At 33.9% G+C, this 23365-nt stretch overlaps 1 protein-coding gene across 1 annotated transcript in view; it reads left to right on the top strand.

The window, feature by feature from the left end:
• The window catches only part of LOC105627655 (peripheral plasma membrane protein CASK), a 53294-nt gene extending 32766 nt beyond the window's left edge, over window positions 1–20528 (top strand). Inside the window, exons 5-12 of the mRNA XM_012208933.1 lie at window positions 9947–9976; window positions 12731–12968; window positions 15715–15771; window positions 17806–17925; window positions 18484–18600; window positions 18719–18826; window positions 19108–19283; window positions 20349–20528. Of these exons, the coding sequence (XP_012064323.1) occupies window positions 9947–9976; window positions 12731–12968; window positions 15715–15771; window positions 17806–17925; window positions 18484–18600; window positions 18719–18826; window positions 19108–19283; window positions 20349–20528 (1026 nt within the window). The remainder of the gene's footprint in view (window positions 1–9946; window positions 9977–12730; window positions 12969–15714; window positions 15772–17805; window positions 17926–18483; window positions 18601–18718; window positions 18827–19107; window positions 19284–20348) is intronic.
• Window positions 20529–23365: the final 2837 nt, after the last annotated feature.

Genomic DNA, 23365 nt, shown 5'->3' on the forward strand with positions numbered 1-23365 from the left:
CAAATTTATTTGAAATTAGTCAGAATTCACTTAGCGATCTTTATGAAATAACATAATGAAAAATAATCATATATGCATATATATTTCTTTTGATAATTATTTTGACAGCCATTATTGCCTAATTAATATTTATACACATTATATTTATATACATATATGTATATATTTATATACATACATGCAATAAGCCTAAAAAATTATGACTTATTAATAGAGATGTAATTTCTGATAAAGTTAATATAGATTTTTGTTTACTCCTTTTTTAAAATTAATAATTAGAATGATCTTGTAGATTAATTAAAAAATTTTATAATAAAAAATTGATTCTAAATGTGTATTTTCTTAGATAATCAATTAGATATTTAATTTTTATATTGTATATTATTATATTCTTGTATAAAACAGGAGTATATGTTTTAATCGACTTGTTATCTTAATTTTTTAGAGCAAACAAGGATGTTCACACCTTAAATTTCTGAAATAACTTTGAACTTGAATATAGTTTCATTGCTAATCTTCATTAATATTGACGAAGGGAATGGAAACTGATATCTGGCGGTTTATGTGCGCCAGCTTAAATGCAATATTCTCGAATAGTTGAATATATTCAAATTCTACTATAGTTCAGTGTCCGGTCATATTTGAAGTTTCAGTAATTAGTGCGCAGGTTTCATCCGAGGGAGCAAGTTCTTAGAGAACGTAGAATTCTCGAGGCAAATGACAAGAACTTTCCTTTCCATGATTTATGAGTGTTTTGGACTAATTACAAATACCAGTCCGTGTACAATTTATGAATTTTTATCTCTCTTTCTTTTCGAGTCATAGCGTGCTGGGCGGTTTAGTTTATTTAACATCACCTATGTCAATAAATTGATGGATCTGTCGGCGCGGTTTTTTATTTTTATTTTGCAAAACAAACGAGTGAAATTGGATAAAAATTTATAAATTGAATTCGTTTACAGTAAAACCACTGTGAACAGCATTTTTCCGGAAATCGTTTATCGACTGATAGTTTCTAGAATTTAAAAACGAGCAATGTCCAATGCCTGATATATGTTTTGCTACACTTTAATTTTATGAAAAATATTTCAACTGTTTCAATATTGTTTTCTTTATAAAATTCTATTTGTTTTTATTTATTTATATATTAGAAGAAGTAAAGAAAATATTAATATTAAAATGTGTTTATTTAAATCAATTGAGAGATAATGAAATAAAATTTTATTTTACTATTTCTTGTTATTTTTACTTGTTAAATGTTTATTCAGTAATCGATTTTTTTATTTCAGATATATATATATATATATATATATATATATCTATTATTCCAGATATATATATTTCAGATATATCTATTATTTATTTAAATTATCCAAAGATAAATATTTTAACCTACAAAAGAATAAATAAGATGTTATATTTCTCATTTATTTACTTGATAATTCTATATACCTGTTTTTAAAATATTTTAAAATGAGTTTTAATAAAAATCAGTAAATTCTTTAATTTTTTATGAAATTTTTAGAATGACAATGCTTCTTTATTAGTTTAAATAGTTTATATGTATATGTTTAAAAACATATTATGTATGCAACTATAAATTATATATTCATGAAATAAAATATAAACTAAATGTAAACTATAAAATACTTTATAGATTTCTCTCTCTCTCTCTTAATGAGAGAGTTTGTCTAAACCAATAAATTAATGTCTAAACCAATAAACTTTCAGCTCTGCTTTTTCTGCGAAATTGAAATCAGAATAGAGACGTTTATGTGAATACTTCACTTTATATTCGCAATCACGCTCCATCGTTTAATCCAAGTCATAGAGTCTTAAGCAATAGCGCACAATGTGCGTAATCGATAAAAGCGGTAATAGAATTGAGATTATATTCGAAGCAGTAATTCCGAAATTAAATCAGCGTAATTCTAATCACGTTAATCCGAATTGTTATAATGCGCGATTTCCTTCTATTATCTACAAATTTTGAAGTAAAGGAAGAATATCTTCGCGTACTGCAATTTATATTTACCAATGAATTTGTTACGATTTCTCATCTTTATATGATTCAACTAAACGCAAAATAGTTTCTATCATGCTATACGTCGAAATAATAGATGCTAGACTATTAGTAAATATATATAAATAGATATAAACGTGATCGATATTTGCAGAGGTTTTCACCGCAGTTATCTGTATTACATATACACATGCACATATATAATAATAATATATAGAATTATTGAATTAACTAATTTACTGTTACAATAATAAAAGAATTTAGATATAATATTGTTTGACGTACCGAGAAATATAACGTTCGTTCGTGGCGATCGTGTTTATAAAATGGAAAAAAAATTTTTCTATCATTTTACCATATTTCTCAGTGCTCAAGCAATACCACGCAAGACAAAGAAATTTCTTTCAGCATAACGCCAAATCGCATAAAATCAAATTGAGGAAACAGAGTTTTTCCCTGGATCAAGATTTTATTAGGTACAGCTGCTTTTATGTTGTTGCAAAATTTGATTTTTACATCAGTACGCGTGAAATGATTGCTTCTTCGATCAATCTGTGGGATTGATGGAACACTTGACAAAGTAAACGATTTTACGTTCGCAATATTTGCAATGTTCGCAGTATTTTTCATAGTTCACAATTCTGTGTCGCGAGTTCGTGCTTCGGGTACATTGTATATACTTCAAATTTTACAAACTAGTCACAAGGCTCGTACAATATACAGTTACATGTACAGCTCTTTAAATAGATACCCTTTTTCGCGTACCCACTTGTATAAAGAATGTTTGCCATCTTTAATTGCTTATATCGCATTATATAGATAACGAATCTTCTACGATTGTTGTAATTATACGGCAATTATAGGACAATATGCTATATATAGTCGCATGACATACAATGTTCTCTCTCTTCTGGAGGATTATATTGCGCTTGCAGTACGCAAGTGTTACATATAAAGTCGCTGCAAAGTCGACGATATAATCGATAAGAAAAATCATTATCAAAATATATGAATTTTAAATTGTACAAGTGGCACATCAACATAGCTGTGTGCTTGATTTAATTGTTATTAGAATGATGTATTTTTGTTTATTTTTAGCTGTGATAAATTTCGTTGATTGTATCGTCAATCTTGTAGCGTTGCATATTATGTCCCGTACATAATAGATGGTCCTTGCACTGATCTGTGTTGTGTTCAAAGTTCACATTAATTTCACAGATATTAATTCTGTAATAAGATAAAGCATAACTGATGATTTGCTCTGATAATATTAACATAAGAAGATGATGCTCGTTTAGCCAAGATTAGCCGGATTATCATTGCAAATGTGAGAGCTGTTATAATTGAATGTGATATCTTCGGTTAATGTGAATTTTGCGAATAACAGGCCAGTGTGATGGAAGCTCTAATTAAACAAACGGGACGATGCTGTTAGAAAATAATGTATGATATACACATTAGAGAATATATATTAAAAAGTATACACATATATATTATATAATCTGTATTTCTATAAGACAAGGTCGATACGAGCGGTGTAACAAAACGCTTTGGTCGGCGCTTTCGAGTCCACGGCGCGTGCATGTTTCTTTTTCGCCCTTTCTCTTTCCAATTTATCTCTTTCTCTTTTTCAATCTTTCTCCCGTTCTGTTCTTCTCTCATTCTCTCGTAATTTTGTTCCATTCACTCTTTCTCCCAGTTTTTCTTTATCTCTTTCTATCTTTTTCTCCTTCCTTCTCTGATTTTTTTTCTTACGACGTTGGATTAGACAACACTTCGTTACTGATAGTACAATAGTTCACTTTGCGGGGGAAAGAAGTATATAAGGAATGCACACTTTCGTTTCCACATGTGTTGGAATGTTATTTGTGTTTCTGTCATAAGGAAGCTTTTGTTACACCCCTCATTATACCCTCACCTGCATGAAGGACATCTTTGCGAATTGACGCTTTTCTTTTTGGCCAATGTAGCCCTTTGCATCATAAGTGCATACACGTAAAGCTATATAAGTCAATCGATGGGTTTTAGTCGAGACTGCAAAATTCTCTGGGCAGTTCGTTAATCATCATGTGTTGCACGGACTCACTCGCGACTGTGTAGATATCGCGCAAGCCTGGTAGCAGTGTAATTTAATCTTTTTTCCTTTTTTTTAGTTTATTTTATTGGCGATTCGTATTGTTGTCTCATAATTGTTGAATTATCTAGAAAAAAACGAGAGAAATCTATTTCTATTTAAAATCTTATAAATAAAAATTTAAAGAATACATAAAAACTTGTTATACTATTTAAATAGCAGAAATTTAATAATATTTAGACTCTATCGTGTGATGAAAAAATAATAGCACGTTATCTTTCTGGATAATTCAATGTAAACTAACTCTATTCTGAAGAAAGGATGCATAACACACACCTTCTTAAAATCTCTTGTAACATTTATTATCGACGAATGTCTGAACGTGCAAAAATATCCGTACATGCAGTTGAGGGTAAATCGCAAATAACGTCATCTATTCCGGCACGGATAAAATCTGAATCGTTGTTTAATATAAGTCTCGCGATTTTGATTTTAATTCGTATGATTAAACTGACGGGCGCAGTTACTGATAAATCTTCGGATATTTCTCTAAGTATACTAGTAAAACATGCACTAACGGCTTCAAAGTAATAAGGCACTTCCCTCTTTCTTCGTACCTGAATAAATATATTTATTTTCCATATATTCTGTACCTGATGAAAAATTGCGAATCCATTTTAGAAATCTTGCGATTTGTCGAACAATAATGATAATCGTTAGTAGCTTCTATAGAAATTGTGTATACATAATTCACAGTTCTGAGAAAGAGTAAAATAGAGTTACAGCCGATTGTTTAAACATATCGCGTGCGGTTCAGTTTGAATTATAATTTCGATATCTTGGTGTGACGTAGCATTCATTTGTAAATATTCTGTATTTGTATATCTGCTTATGTTCATACATGTGTTTAACGTAGCGCCCGGCCTCTCGTTCTTCTCGTTATGCATCACGTAGAAATGCAAAAGGAAGTGGAGATATGTTAAGAACGTGATATATTACCTACTTCCTTTCACACTCTATACTACACATATATACGTGTGTGCAGACGGCTTGGTTGGATTTAGATTTTGTAAAGCGTTGCAAAATGTGTTGGGAGTCTATGGATGTTTCAAGACATACGCAGATCTTATCAATGTAAACTTCAAATTGTTGGTGTGACAAATATCTGTATATGAGATTGCATAGTATAGATCATATTTTCCGAAATATACAATTTCATTAAACTTTCGGAAGTGCAAGATAGAAGGACACGGGACAGATGAACCGTTAACTGTCACCTACATTAGAAAGATATTACGAGCTCGAGGAAACGATGATATAGCGAGAACGACTCGTATACAACAGATTAAGATTATGCAGATTAAAATTTTGCCTGCGGAGAAAAGTCGCTATTTTTGATAAGTCTGCAAATGTTCAATAAATCCTAATGTCTATCGACAACTGTTTCGCTTTCTACAAAAAAATGAGCTTACCAAGAGTTAATTGTTCTCTGTCTCGTGCGTCTGTGCTATATCTGTCACGTTAAAAGGGAGCATTTACGGCTAATAATCACTGCGCAAACACATCGTGCTGTCGGAATGTGCGGCAACCCGTTTACGTGGTATGATACGAATAAGACAATGTAACCCAAGGCGTTTCGCGACGACAAGCGACAGGGTATCTCGTGCGTTACACGGGAAGCGAGACACCCTCGATAAGCACACCCTTTCCCTCCCCCCCCCCGCTCCGATCACGTTGCATTTCCAAAGCCATCACTCCCGGATCCCCGTCCTTCAATTGCACCTTTAGGCGAGAGCAGCAACAGCATCAGCGAGCGCAACGGCAGCGGCGTTGTTACCCTCCACAGAGCATTGTACGAAGATATAATAAAGCATGAACCGCTGGAACACGCCACGAGTCGTCGCACGTCACCTGTAACGGATCTTTTGTCCGTGTCCGCCGTAGAAATAGAATCGACGAACGTTACATACAAGAACTCTCTGTCTCTTCGATGTACACACATACCTACATATGCACACCGACGTGCTTGACATGACCCTCTTCCTGTATTGTCACTCTCCTTACATGCCATTTTGTCGCTCTTGCACTCTGCAACGATTGCGCCTGGCACTTTATTGCCCTGCACGAAGGCATCTTGAGCGATGCCATCGAGAAAGTTCTCTCATAGATCTCATTAAACGTCTCGAGAAAATTAGCTCAATTCTTTTCATCGGAATTCAGTAGTGCGTAAAAAGTCAGCTGTTGAAATATCTTAGAAAAAGAGAATTTCTATCAATTGTTACTAACGATCTTGTGTATTAGATAAATAGATTCGATTAGATCACGGTCGATATGCAAATATTTTTTAATAATACCAGGAAAGTATCTTATTGTTTTTTTCTCATTATTTATTACTAGAAATTTAAAAACATATATAGATTAAATATATTATAATTATATTTTTCGATACTTTTTTAATGAAATATTGATATTTTTCAATATATTTTTCTTTGGATTATTTTATCATACAAAATGCGAATTAAACACAGATGCACCGAAATCCTATTTCGAAATTGATCCTTCGATCTCGCGACATTCTCGGATTTCATTCTCAGCACGCGCGTATCTTCTGCCTGCCGACGGTTTGTACTTTCGATTTATGACGTCCCTTCATGAAAGATATCATGGGAAACGAATATATGACTCGATGTACGTTTCTACGATCGCGTGCGAGAGAGGCGTCTATAAGAATTTCTTGTCGTCAGGCGACGCTCCGAATAAACCTGAAGCGAAGCTGGTTTCTCGGGTAAATCCGCGAAAACGATAGAAAAATCTTCGGTAACTGTAATCATATTTCACCCCCCCTACATCACAGCGTTGCTCTTCATGTTCCCTACCCTCACTCACATTGTACCACGTCACATACATGTTAATTGCAGTATGCGTGGATGAAATAGGTAATCTTTATATGTCCTGTGTTCTTCGTCCTGACAAATCCAATTAACATTATCTATGTCATGATCATAATTCATATGTGTAGAATTTTAGTCCTTACAGTAACGAGTGAAAAATCATTCCACAAAAGCACAATCAATTCTTTAAGAGATGTATCGCGGTGCAGTGCTAAATTATATTGATTCAACTTAGAAAACATTTAACGCGTATAAGCTTAGAGTATGAATTATCTGTCATGTGTTAATTAACTTATCGATTAATTAATTTATCATTGATTTTATTATTGTACAATAAGATTTTTCAAAATTACGTTAAAATTTAAGAACAATCATATCATATTATCGCGAGATATTGATAATAGTTCAAAAGGTTTGGTTTTTTTCTATCGCGTTGTAAATCGTTAGTAACAATAGAAAGCACCGACGGTAGTACGCTCGTTGGAAATTGAATCGGGTAATCTACCGCAATAGACCATTGCAAAATTTTCAGTCGAATTTATTCTGCACTGCGATCCAGCTCTTTGTTTCCCCCTTCCGAGAGCAAGCCTGATTCTTCTGGTTTGGCGCTCGGAAGCAGATAGTTCAGCCTCGATGGAAATCGACAAGAGGATTCAGCAGCATCAGCAGCAGTCAGTCCACCAGACGAGTTGTCGATAGCGCAGTACCTGCTATATCACTGAGTAGAATTGTCTTTCCCAGTGTCGCCTGAAAATCCCATCAGCGGCATACCATCGTCAAATCTTCCCCATCGTTCGCCCGTTCATTTCTTCTTTGAAGTAGAGCGCAGCTTCCAATGCACGTCGGAAATCCACATACCGTACCACTATGTCCATGCACTGTCCTTTACGTTACTATAGAAACGGGATGGGCACAATCGCGCGGTGACTTTATTCGAACAGCACGGCCTGAAGTTTGGAGAGACGCGTCTGCCGAGCTCTGCGAAATCGGTTTTCATAAAAGGGACTCGCGTCATTATTCCTCTCGTTCGAATCGAAGCGAGATAGGAATTTGTAATCAGATAGGATAGAAATTTCCGTGTTGCAGCATATGGAGTCGAAGGAAATGGAGTACAATATCGATTTGTCAAAAATTTATGTTTGGCTCATGACGCAGTAAATTCTAATTTGTTGAGTTAATTAACTTCATCGTTCAATTTGTCCCTGCATTATTTTATGATATCGTATGTAATTTGCTGACGAAGGACATCGCTATATTTAACTAACATTGTTTACCAAATAGTTAAAATCATTAGTCGACAAACTATCTCCGGGCATTCCAGTGTAATTTGAATCTACGAAATGAAGACAAGGTTGAAATATTGATCAGCCAGCAGTATATTATCCAGCCAATTTGCAAAATTTTTTTATTATATTTGTGTGTTACATTACTGTTGCTTTTTTTATATGGTTTTATTTTTTTGTTCGTTCTAGAATGACATTATCCCTTATTTCACATTCATTCGATATTATAAATCATTATCTCATTATTCATTTGATACAGAAGTGACTATATATATATATATATATATACACACACACACACACACACACACACACACACACACACACACACACACACACACACACACACACACATATTAACGAAATCGCAGCGTAACTATTTAATCATTGCGAACACAATGAACACTTGAGACTCTGAAAGCTTGTCTCTGATATAAATCGTACAAATCATTTGATACAAAATTTAAAAAGCTCAGAACCACAGCTTATCGCATAAACGCATATTTTTGCTTAACTGGAACGATAATCTAATCGCAGATTTTATACTCGGAGATGAACCACAAGAACTTCTACCGGCTTGCTCCCGCTTGAAAGTGTTCTATTTCCAACGAAACGTGCGAGGAAACTTATCTATCACGTAAAACGCGAGGCGTACCACTCAGCATTAGAATGTTGCTAATTGTACCAGTCCGCTTTGATTCCTCCCAACTCCCGACGGGAAGCGTCGAGAGTTCTCGCTCGAAACTTGCATTTCCGCGCCACGCTCATCACACGTGCCGCAGAACTGCGAGCTCGAAATTACTTCGTACATTCGACTCGCAGCAGGTGTTGGGCACACACTGTTAAATTACGATAATCTATGCGTGTAATATTACTTTGTATAAAATTTAAATAAGTGATCAATAATTAATGTATTGTTTGCTTAATCAGATATGTTGCGTATCAATAGCGGTATTCTCTATACTTTATCAGCAATACTTGCATAGTGCAAAACACAATGAAATGTATAATGTATAAATAAAATATAACAATCAATATTCTAAACACTTCTCTATACTTCAGTGAAACAACAAAACTTTTCTACTGCCAGTTAATACATTGTATTCTTTAAGAATTAAAAGTCTCGAGTTATTTAATTATATCGCTGATTCAGTACAGAATACTGTTACAGGTGGTACTTTGATTAAAAGTAGATATATTTCCGGCAAGCCGATGCTGCAGACACACGAAAATGCTATTTTCATGTTTATTACGAAAATAAAAATGATTCGTGAAAGATTTTTCTTCTGTATCCGGGGAATTGAGATTTTTTCGAAACTACAGTGGTTTCACACCATCAATTTGGATATTGTACGCGTAGATTGCGCGTGGAAGCCCAACGCTCGTAGATGTCGAGAGTACGAAAGACATCTGTTGAATAATACGAGAAGATTTAGTAAAGCCTGCATGTGCCACACAGCAATGCGCACCGTGCATCTCGGAAGCGTTGACGCGTGCGACTCAACCGTAGGTGCTGTTTATCATTGATTATGTCATTCTTATTCACTTTTCTTCTCCCCTCATGCGACGTACGCGTGGGGGAGGGTCTCGATTAATCCGTATTACGCTTTGGTGCGACTTTGAAACATGATTAATTAATTGATCTTCCTTTTTTTCTGTTTCCTCAACACTCTAGTTGTTCAGGATTAAGCCTCTGCCAGTGTTAGTAAGTACCGCCACTTGATCTGGTGTGATTGGACTGCTGTAGTTAGAAGGCTATGCGTACATATACTTATATATTATATTCATACTTACACATACATTATATATACATGTCTCGTACTGTCTCTGTTCCTATATTATCTATACACGCCATCGCTGAAAAGTAGGATCTTTACTCGGATTTTCCTATTTATCAATTTTTCCTTTTTAATCCCGCGTGTTTTTCCCTTTTTTTTTCGCAATGCTTCTATTTCATGACAGGAGTTCTCAAGTGCGAGTATCGATATGTTCGCTTATACATCCATATAAAAAAAATTCCTATTCGCATGGACGCTCAGAAGAATGCTTTAGAAGTAAAAAAAAGCCTGTAAAAAACGCATACGGTCATTGTACTATATATAAAAATTATCATTGTATCTTTCGACTATATATATTAAAAATGAAGCTGAAAAATATTTTAATTTTATTCAAGCCATTTTTATTTTGAATTAAACTTTGCGAATGCAAATAATTGTGATAGCTATTTTTACCCAAGGGATTATTTTGTATCGACAGCAGATAAATTCAATAGTATCTTTCTTTTCGTCCGAGCACTCATGTATTTCTTACTAAAAGAAGTTCTTTCGCTTTTCAAAGCACTTGACGTAATTCATGGAAACGTCCTATTTGAAAACGTGTGGCTCTTTTTCGTATTCGAACAAGTTTCGATATTTTCAAAGGGAATATTTGCTGACATGATGCCAATAGAGACATACTACTATCGGAAACGTATAGATGAAAATGTATTCACAGTTAAATGGGCTACACGTTGGCAGAACAATGCTACGATTAATCGCCAGTCTCGTGAAAAAAAAAAAATTTCTATACATTCTATTATATCCGAAATTTCCAAAATTGCTAAAATCTTGCAATCGCCATACGAGATTTAGGAATAAACGTAAGTTAATGTTGATTTATTTTGTATTATAATTTTATTAACTTCCAAAACATTTAATTATTATCAATACGCATGAAACTCTTAATTCTTTTCATATATAACATATCATCATATTTATTTTTTACAATTATAATAGAATACTAATGACGTATATACTTGTCGAAATCCATCGTATCAGAAGTGACCCTAAATAACTGTACAATTTCATCGATATGCAAAAAATTATCAGACATTAAACCTGTACGAATATTAAATCGATCCTATTAGTAAATTATAAGTGAAGACACCCCATATGCGTTAACTGTCAAGCTATTGAACGCAAAGGAATGATAATAAAATGATATTACAAATTTGCTGCTAAATAAAGTCATAGACTATATTTAACCAGTACTCCGTAGTCACAAATTTTCATTCATGTAACGGATTCTAATTAGTACGCACCATTAATTAGTTCAGAATTGTCGATATTCATGACTTTGATATATCCAGAAAATTCCTTTAATTTGTAATTAAAATCGATACAATTACGAATACACCACCAGGCATGTAATATTCGTACAGAATCAAAATGGCAAATCATTCTTCACTCTTCCTCCTCATTTTCATCCTCTACGTCCTCTCTTCACACATTATTAAAAATCACAGCTCTGTTTTGCGAATGACATGTGCGTTAACCGGAAGTCACTTTTGTCATTGTCTACAACCATATCGTTCATATATTTATTGTACATTATACCTTCTCTCATCGCGTCGTTCTTTACTCACACATTCATGTAGTGGCCGCGCGCATATCTGCATCGTGCATATCTTCGGTATGCGTGCGTGCGTGCGTATACGTGTGCGTCTGTCCTTGCGCGATGTGCAGCAACTAGTGCTTGAGCTCATACGTTATACATCTATGTATGCCTTTACACGTACTACGTATTGCGCATCGCTAAATGACCGAATCGTGTCGCTGGTGGCATTACGACAAAAAGCTCGCACAACAATTCCCGTGTCCCTCCAGTTGACGAATTCCCGCCCCCAATGCCGATGAGTGTATCGAGATGACTGTAAAAACCGTGCAGGTTCCTAAACTAAAGTCGATTACCTAATTGCGTACCGACTGTAAAACGTCATACAGCGACGTTCAGAGACCGGACGAGTTTTATATTTCGTCTGGAAATTCGTATTTACGTGTCCTCTCCTTTTTAATTTTTAAGCGATGTGGCGAAATCGAGCTACGAGTCGATCGCTGGTTATCTTGAGACAATGTATACATTTGTACTTTACTGGATCTATTATGCGCCATGTAACGTACTGCAAATCAATACTACAAATTCGGACGAACTTGCGAGCGCTCCATTTGCCATTGATACTTTGTACATTCTCCATATTGTACTGTCACTCTTTGCAAGAGCTATTGCCAGTGCTTACTACGTCGCATCTTTCGCTTTCCTCGCAACATTTCATTAGATTCGTTCGCTATGTCTAGCGCAGCGCTATGTAGGTCCATCAGCGATCGATATAGCCGTAGAACGATATCTTAGTCACGTCTCATGGTCGAGGACCTATTGTTGTTAATTAAAGTTTTCCTTACTAAACCAATAGATGTTAATGATTTCACATGTAAAATGCACATTATTTTTTTAATTATCTTACATATATTTTTCCACTCTGTAGTAATTTCTAATGTATAATTATACACATATAATTTCTCTCGTTATTAAATATATCGACGCAAAGTGAAATCCTTGACGTCGAATTTATCAGTGATTAATAAAATTAATGACATTTAATCATCTCTAAGAAATGTTAACGTGATCTTTGGTGCACCAACAGATTTTCGTTCGAGCGCAATTCGATTACGATCCACTAGAAGATGAATTGATACCCTGCGCACAGGCTGGAATCGCTTTTAGAACCGGTGACATTCTGCAGATCATCAGCAAGGATGATCATCATTGGTGGCAAGCGAGAAAGGATAACGCGGCTGGTTCCGCGGGTCTTATCCCATCGCCCGAACTTCAGGAATGGCGCATTGCTTGCATGTCTATGGAGAAGAACAAGCAAGAACAAGGTAACATAACTTTGTTATCCATATTGATCGTTTTTGTGTAAAATCGCTCGTCTGTAGAACACGAGTATTGTTCTCGATATCTGATATGTAAAAATGATGTACAGTTCGAAGTTCTTTTTCTTCGTTTTAAGGGGATTGATCATTTTTCATCACGTTTTATCTTAGATTGTTATCTCGTAAAATAGATGAAGTTCTTTAAAAAGAAAAGGAAAATATATTCGATATAGCAATTACGAAAAATATTGTTTTATAATCCTCTTCATTTCATCGAACATTTGAGGATAAAATTTCTTGATGATTTTGATGAATAAAATATTTTCAATGCTGATCTTCTATTTAAATGTTCTTTGAAAGAATAATTTTCTTTCTCTGGCGTTAAATATAACATTAAACTTTTAGGATAAGGATAATTTTAGTTAAAAGCTCGAGTAAAATGAATACGATAATCATTGGTTCCAGCAGATCGCAGAATCTTTGAGTACAGAACGGAGAGAGTCAGAATTTCGCCGATTGAAAAAAATCGTTATTACGTGACATTCTTTCACTACCGCTCAATCGATCCATTATCATCCAATAACATTTGATGATTCCACTCTGAATTCCCACTGATTTTCACCAAATCATTGCTGAAATACGAATGTGCTGATGAAACACGATGTCGTTCTGTGTGTTGTTCGATGTGTACAGGTTTTCGATGTGGAGCATGTGATATCGTTGTTATCAGTCAATTATACTGTACGATAAGATGCATATTAATAGTGTACTATTTTTCATTCAGGATAAATTAATTAGGTAATTATCGACGATGTTGATTTATAAAATATTTCGAACAGAAACAAAATAGTGTTTGATATTTATGATATTACTTCATACATAATATATTTATTTATTTTTGATGTAAGAAATATTTTAAAGAAATTTAGAATAACTCCTTAGATTTGAAAAAATATAAAAATCACGCACATTAATTATATTCTTTAAACTGTAATAAATCTTTCAAAGTGTAACAATATCTATATGTAAACAAAATTAATAATTAATAGTACGTATCAATTAGTAACAATTAATAGTGCATACAATTAATAATAAATAATAAATGTTTAATTATGATATTAATGTATTTTGTGTGAATATTAACATTTCTATAATATTATACAGAATCTATATCAGATCATCCGTATCATCTCTTTTTATTGGAAATGAATAGTAACCGTAAATCGAAAAAAAAATTGTTACTACTAAAAATATTCATTGTTTCTTATTAGTTTATCATTTCTAAACTATATCTAAGCATTTCGGTTTTTTTCTCGAAAAAGAATAAACTTGAGTCAAGTCTGAAATTTTTAATATAAAAACATAAGTTGAAATAGTTGAATGTATCTTTTAAAAATAAACAACTTTTGCTTAAACTTTTTTTATATTACCTATGATTTATGAGAGAGATAAGAACACATTACAGATTATGAGTCACTTATTTATCCAGACATCAAAAGTGTTATCAGAGATTTAAATTAAAATTTATCCTATACTCTACATGACCTATCTCCCTATTTAATATTTTAGACTTGACTCAGGTTTACCCTACTTCCGGTAGTTTCCGGAAAATTGAAATCTACATTGTTAAATAATTTAGATAAGCTTTAGAAATGAACATTTTTTTCTTAACTACTATGCTACTACTATTTCCAAGGAAAAGTGTAATATGAATGATCTAATACATTCTGCATGTCTACAGTATATGATAATAGAAATAGACTAACGAATTTAAAATATATAAATTTTATAATCCACATCTCACGTATTTAATATTGAATGCGATTATAGTTAATCGAATACAGTATTTTATGTTTAAATTTTAATTAAATAAATATATTTAGATATTTAGATTGGGGGGAGGAGAGGATGTTTATATATCTTATTAAATATAAATTAATTCTTAAAGATTTTTTTATATCTTATTAAATTGTATAATTAATTACTCTGAGAGAGGCTGAGTTTTTAAACGTTATATAATTCGAAGAAATTTTATAATTCAAATCCCGCATGAGGCTGTATTGATTCGAATCTCGAAGCTGGATATGAACGTTCCTGAGCCATTCTGTTTGGCTAAAAGCATCTATCATCTGCAGACGTTAGAAATAAAGCACAAACGTAATCGTTACTTTGGATAGTTATCGATCCATGAAATTTTAAAATATCATTGCCTTTGTGTTAACCATAAATCTTTTACTTTTGAAGAAAAGATGCTGTTATAATATTACAATATAAGTTATAGTATTATTAGTTGGTAAAAGCAACAAAATGTTAGAAAAAGCATATCGAATTATACGCAAGATAGTTTATCACTTACACAAGAATTGTTTACTCCATATTTTCATAATACATATTTAGCCAGATCACTTAATTTAAAAAACACAGATCACGATGAAGCAGCAAATGAGATACAATAGAAGGAATAATTATACGATTTTAAGATGTAACGTTAAAAGCTAGAAATTTAAAATTTAATTATAAATTGCAACTATATGAAGTCTACTATATGAAATGAACTATATGCAAATCAAGATTTAAATGCTTTAGAACATGTAGTAAGAAAGTTTCGGTCGCCGTATATTTCTATGCGCCTGCTGGCGTAAATGGATGGCATGACGGACAGATTAGGAATAGGCAAATGGAGAGCTAGCGCATACAAGAATAATTAGTTGCAGTGATATATCTATTGTTTATATGTGTTATGCGGGGCTAGATGCTGAAGGAGAAGGTGGATGTTCTTCTCACACCGAAGGCTGCGACGGTTCGACAGGTACGTCTCTGCCTTCAGGTAGACACGTGTAGAGTCACATAGGACGTACTTTTAGACGCATGAAGTACAGACTGGATCCATGCTTCTAACACACGCATCAGTACAGAGAGAGAAGATAAAAAACGGAATAATCGTCTTTCAGCGATTTATGGAAACGGACACACGAAGCTTTTACTTTTAAGTTCATTTTATAGATGAAATTTATTATTCTCGTAATTTTATAATATAAATGTACGGACGATACTTGTTGGTATCTTCATATTTAAAACACTTGCATTAATATTTACGAAGTATTTACGAAGAATTGTGTAATACATTTAAGTTTTTAACTTGCAATTAGCAAATGACTTGGTACCATTAACAAAATTATCTGAACAAGAAGTTCCGAGAGCTATGTTATTGCTGGTATATGTAATAAATGTATTACGCTTATTAGATATTGAATAAATATTCATATAATACATATACTAGGCAAAAAAAGTACATCTATAACAATTTTATTATAAAATAAACTTTGCGTATTTGATTTAAAAGATATTGATTTTGATAAAACTGTATTATTAAATTACACAATTGTAAAAATATCTCACACAATGCATAAAAATGAATGCTATTATATCAATTCTTCATAGTTGATATAAACAATATGGAATTAAGCATCAATAACAAAAAAACTTTAAAAGTTTTCAATTTCCAAATTTGATGAGATAAAAAATGTAACGTTGCGAAATATTTCGAGAGAGCATCATACTGATTATAATTTATTAATATGGGTACTGTGGTATATTCTGCATTATAAATTAATAAATGCTTTTACACATGCGTGCTTTAATGCATGCGTTCGCTGCAAAACATTCAACGCACACTTATGCTTATTTCGCACGATTTCACTTGCAAGCGACAGCACGATTACAATCGGGGCTTATAATAGATAATTAATTAATTGTTCTAAATGTTATATAGCGAATAATGATACTTTTGAGAATATCTTGTCAAAAATCTCAGAAACGATATTTTTCATCCTCATTCTTGATTCTGAAATATAAATCTTTTCTTTTCATATACGTATTTTTATTCATCTTCAATTGTCTAGATATTTTGGCAAGATATCATGGTTTGCACAATCACGCGAGCAATCATCCGCAGCTTCGATATATTGTAGTCCCACACGAATCTCCCTAGTATACATATTCTAGTATACAGTAGTTCTGTGATCGCGAAAATAATATTCACGAAGCAATTCACCATGGTTTCCCTATTATGTCACTTATTTAACAACTTACGCATCAATTAATCATCGACTTTACGTTATCATCTTGTGACCTGCTGGAACACCCTTTTCAATAGGACTTCCCCAAATGCGTTTGGACATGGCTTCCTTCAAACTGGCTGATTGAATGAAATTCTTTTTATAATCAAATAGATAAGATTTTGCTTGATCCAGGAACCAATATTCGCAGAGTAGTTTATCACTTCGTGTTAGCATTAATTTTCAAGATGCTCCGGAGGGTTGCTAATATTAAGTGCACACGTCGATGCGTACTATGTTTCCAATAGGTTAACACACTATGTTGGGTGATACATGTTTAGGAGAAGTAATACCAGGAAATATTTTAGCGACGTGAACGACCCTCTTTGCGTAATTATGGAAAATATCTGTCGTGCCTCATTATATTTTGACGATATAAACCAGAGAACTTCATTAATAGAAAATTACAACTTGCATCGTAAAGAGTTTAACCATCATTGGCTGGCATAATTTCTGCTACACTTACACATTCGTATACACATTTGAATTTTGCGAGCCAATTTCGTTGCGACGGTTACGTCATTGTAATCGTACTTTAAGATCAATTTAGCGGTCGTTCATCGACACTATAAAGGCACGTAACTTGTTAGTTAGCACGGATAATGGATTCCGTAACATGACACTTGCACAGTAATTTGCAAGTTTACATCGGGTTTTCGAAAAGAAATAGTTTCATCTTCGGTTTCGCGGCATTTATATATATTAACAATCTTTTCTGCTTGCAGTAAATTGCTCAATATTCGGCCGGAAAAAGAAGCAATACAAGGATAAATATCTTGCAAAGCACAACGCTGTTTTCGACCAGCTGGACCTGGTGACCTACGAAGAGGTCGTGAAGCTTCCTTGTGAGTTTTAGTTGCAGTTCTAAAAAAAATAAACATAAAAATAATTCGTAATAAATGTAATTCTTATTTTTCTATACATTACACAATTTAATACCAAATTCTTTTCGAAATGCCATAATACATATCCCAAAGATTTTTTGCGCTCAACACGATGCTTTTGACAAAATTTGTGTGACATGTCAGGATTTTGAATAAATCGGGGTAAAAATGCCCATTTTCCCCTCAATTTATTCAAAATCCTGACATGTTATGCAAATTCTGTCAATGGCACCATGTTCAGCACAAGAAAAATCTTCGGAATATTATTTTCCCGTTAGATGGCATTAAAAAAACGCCATGAACTTTTTCCTACACCTAATTTGTACTATGGCACTTCGGCGAAAAAGTGATTTTTAATCGAACTGTGTTATCAGTGATAATTCTATTATTAAAATGTCTCAAAATTTATATTAAATATAATTAGAGCTATAATTTAATGTGTTTTATAACATTTATTGTATATAGGAAATAAATAATTATTGATTTTGAATATTATATATTACTTTTCTTTGCATATAGATCCTGCCTTCCAACGGAAAACTTTAGTATTATTGGGAGCACATGGTGTCGGTCGACGACACATAAAAAATACGATTATTTCCAAGCATCCTGATAAATACGCCTATCCTATTCCGCGTAAGTATTTCAAATTTTTTAATATAATTCTGAAATAATTAAATTTTATTTTTAAAAATGTGTAAAATTAAAAATGATATATTTATTGGAAGACTTATTAAATATGTTGTTTTTATAGATACAACGAGGCCTCCACGAAGTGATGAAGAAAATGGTCGTAATTATTATTTCGTATCGCATGATGAAATGATGGCAGATATAGCTGCTAATGAATACCTCGAATACGGTAAATTATGCCTAAATAAATTTAATAAAGTAAATTTTTATTTAATTTATTAAAATTGGTTAATAAATAATTAATTTATTAATAATTTCTTAATTTTAGAATTGATAATTAATGGAAGAATATTGATTATTATTAATTGTTAGAATTATTAATTTAGAAGTATAGATAATAAGTTTCACAATTTTGAAACATTAGAAACAATATATATTAAATAGTAACAGTATATATTATATAATATAACAGTATATATTAAAATTTAACCTATTTTTTTTTATGAATAGGTACGCATGAAGATGCTATGTACGGAACTAAGCTCGAAACTATCCGCAAAATTCATGAAGAAGGCAGAATGGCCATATTGGATGTTGAACCACAGGCACTGAAAGTTTTACGGACTGCTGAATTTGCACCTTACGTCGTTTTCATCGCTGCACCAGCATTTGCAAATGTTACGGATGTAAGTATAAAAATTAATTCACAAAAAAATTAAACTGTTATTTTGAATATTTTTCGCAAATTGTAGCTCGCATAACGATTTAGCGAATGCATTTTATTATAATATAAAATTTCTTGATATACATGGAGAAACATATATAATAAAAAATATATATAAATTTATATAAAAACATAAAGTTATATAAAAAATTGAATAAAATTTCCCATTCTCTCTCTCTGAATCATAACTCTACAATAATTAATTTGAAATATATTAATTATGTACATTATTAATTGATAATGTTAATTACATATTTTTTGTTTAATATACATATTTAATATATAATACATGTTTAATATACATATTTTTAAAATTTTGTTTGCAATTGCTAATCATTTATTTTTACGTAAAACGAGATAATTTTAAATTGCAAACGTTATTTACTTTTCGGATTAAACAACGATGTATAATTAATCAAGACGGCATGTCTAGAAAGAATATGCTAATTTACCTTTCCATAGTACACGTTTCTAACTAAAACATAAACGTACTAGCCTTAAAACGTTTACCATGTAAACTGAGATTAATGTTTAATAGGATCTACAATAATTCACATAATACAACGGCAAGTTACAAGCTTATCGAAGAATACGTATACATAAAACACCGATGTCAGCAAATATTCCCTTTAAGCTGAACGTATCTTGATTCTTGATGTGTGATGCGAATAGGAATACTTGGCACGCCAATTAAGCAATTAAGCAAACCGTTCAGTGATCTTCAAATGAATCATGAATTTGTCGGATTAATCGGGCAAACAATTACCGCTCCACTTGTTCTGAATGACTAATCGGACTGATAACAGTCCGTTAATACATTTGAAAGGAAATCATTAAAAGATTTTGATGATGACATAAATATAATCCATATAAATACATATAAGTAAAGACTATTACATTCCGTATTCTACGTTGGATTGAAATCAAATTTACTTCATTTTCATAAAAAAAAAATATGTGAAACTGAATCGATTTTCTATTAAGCATATAAGTACGATTTTTATATAAACATCTCTTATGCTTTCAGTTCGACGGTAGTTTAGAACGTTTGGCGAAAGAGTCGGACATGCTGAAGCAAGCATATGGGCATTTCTTCGATTTGACCATCGTGAACAACGATCTTGACGAGACAATCGCCCAATTGGAGGCTGCGATTGAACGCGTTCACACGACACCACAATGGGTGCCTGTTTCTTGGGTCTACTGACAGCGGTCTTCGCCGATTCGTCACATCGTCACCACGGATTGCAATGGCTCATCAAGGATGAAACAGTGATCGCTGGTGCCGTGACGATCATCGTATCACGGTCGGTCCTCTCGACGCAAAGATTTGACGTCAACAGTCACCGGCGTCCAACAGGAATACGCCACAGACAATTACGCCGTGTACGTAGGACGTACTCAATGTACCAGTAAACATACTCGTCGTCGATCGGCTCGACGGTGAAAACGATCAAAGTGCGTGACTATACGATGGCCGTGTGTTCATGAAATTCTTTCCATCGCTGCGTAATTGTTATTATCAGTCGCGAGACACGAGAAGAGACCAGCGACGTATCGTAGTCATCCTGAACCATCAATGAGTATCGCTGTTGCGTCCGCTACCGAGTCGGATCATCCGGAAATGGAACGCGTCATCATCGAAGCACGACGAAGATCAGTGACGGCAATAATGTCGTCACGTGCGTCTAGAAATGGGCGCTTTTTCGCGGACCACCAACTCTTTCCTGATTTCATCTCCTTCTCCTTCTATTCCGTCTTCCTCCTTTGAAGATTAAAAGATAAGACAAAGAGCAACACTGATCAGCTGGGACTTCTTTTGAAATGAGACTGCTGAACGAATGCGTGTCTTTCTTTTTTATTCCGCGCAATTTGTCGCTTCTTTCGACACATTCCTGGCACGGTTTCGACGAATTCACATACGAATTTCTCGTGATTCCACGCTCAAGGCAATCACGTTTACGAACGCGAACTATGTGCAGTGATATGGCAACGCGATAACAAGAATCAAAGAACGTCGCGCAGAATGTGGAAAACCAAAAATGAGAAACAATAGTCGTTCATACTTTCGCACGGATATCAACCGAGCGGCTGCATCTTCGTACTCTTTATCTGCGGAATCTATCGATTTCCGCAAACTGTAATTGCCTCCAATCATATTTTATCGTAATTACTTAACGAAAAGAAGCTAGAGATCTCTCTCGTGCGGCACGGCAGTGCTCATGAATATAATGTATGTTTGTGTGTATATATACATACATGTATATATGTACATAATTGCATATATACGTATGTATGTATATGTATGTATGTATGCGTGTGTGTTGTGTGTGAAATGTATGTATGTGTATATATATATAGCGAAAGATGGTCCTGTCGCAATAATCGAAACTCGCGTTTCTCTCGCGTTTCTCGTTTAGTCAAAAGAGAAAAAGAAGAACAATAGAAGAATAATAGGAACTGGTGTGCTGCCGGCCGTCCGTCATTTAACAGTAACTTTAAGCAGTAGAGAACTTCGCCGGTTTCATCTAGTACTTCTGCTAATATCTAACGAGTGTTCATCTCTCGTCGCGGCTACCTCTACTACCGCGACGAATTTACGCATATACGCAAGCGCTTCTTTCGCCTTTTGTATCTTTCAATTGATTGTTGTTTATTTTTTTTTCTTTGTCTCTCTCTTTCTCTCTCTATCGCCCGCCGAACTTCTCTCACCTTTCTACATTCGACAATCGAGACCGCCGTCGGAGCGAAACGACTCATCTACTCGCTCGCTCGTGCACTCGCCCATCCTATTGCTATTCGTCGTTGCTCACGAGACTTCTCGGTCGTAAAATCAAATATTCACCGATGCACCTGACGATCTTATATTTCCTATATACACAAACACACGAAGCCGTACTGCAAATCCCGGACGAATGCATAGACGGCGGATACCGATCCGGCAGTGAGAATTATATAAGTGCTATTCGGAAGCGCTTGTATAAAATTATTTAAGTTTGTACAAGACATACATTTACATACACACATACTCACGCAGGCACACAAGCACACGCACGCAAGTACATAACATATATACACATATGGGCACACGTCAAAACTATGTCACTCGGTTCATATTACTTACACCTTCGTACAAAAGCGTATAATCGAATGACGAAATGACAAAAACGCGGATCTACTTATAGGATATTTATAAAACGTAAATTTCAGATAAATAGATAGTTTACCAGCTATATGAAATAATGACACACATCTCTTCAGTAGAGAAGTACACACGTGCATTCACGCGTCCCCATACACCAATTTACATCGCCCACTTGTCTACACACGCACACAATATACATACATACGCACATTACGTACGCACGCAACCGCATGCGCGCGAGTGCAGGTTTACAATATACAGATTTAAAAATTAGGTAATTAATTTACAAAGAATTAAAAAAAAATTAAATGTACGACTAATTAATATTAAAAAAATTACTAGGAGACTAATAGGTGATTTGCATATGTATATGCTCGTAGAACGAAGGAATGAATGCGTGTATACATGCGGGCGTGGTATGATAGTTTAAAATTGACAACGTTGCGTTTCTCACGGATCTGTTGGAGCTTTGACTTCATCAGTCTGTTTTTCTTCTTTCTCATTCTCTCTCTCTCTCTCTCTCTCTCTCTCTTTCTCGGTCATCGCAACGATCTCGAAACATATAGGCGAATTTATATAGGCTTGCGTCTCGCTCCCCCGATGCGTTTTTCCTATTCCGCGCAACCACGGAGGATAACACGAACTAATCGTGGCAGAAGCGCTCGATTATTATATATTTTAGAAACGCATATAAACGAAGGGGAAGATCACGATATTGTCACGCAATGTCACGTTTGCGAGAATCGGTAACTATAACATCAGACAGAAAGAGATTTTTACAAAGCCAGATATGAATTTGCCGAGTAACGAAAATGCTCGCACAAGAAAAAAAGGTTGCCCGTCGGTGTGATAGCGTTCGTATGCGTAAAACATTGCGAAAACGCGAGAAGCATGAATCA

Source organism: Atta cephalotes (assembly GCF_000143395.1).
Source record: "Atta cephalotes unplaced genomic scaffold scaffold00009, whole genome shotgun sequence".
Taxonomy (NCBI): Eukaryota; Metazoa; Arthropoda; class Insecta; order Hymenoptera; family Formicidae; genus Atta; species Atta cephalotes.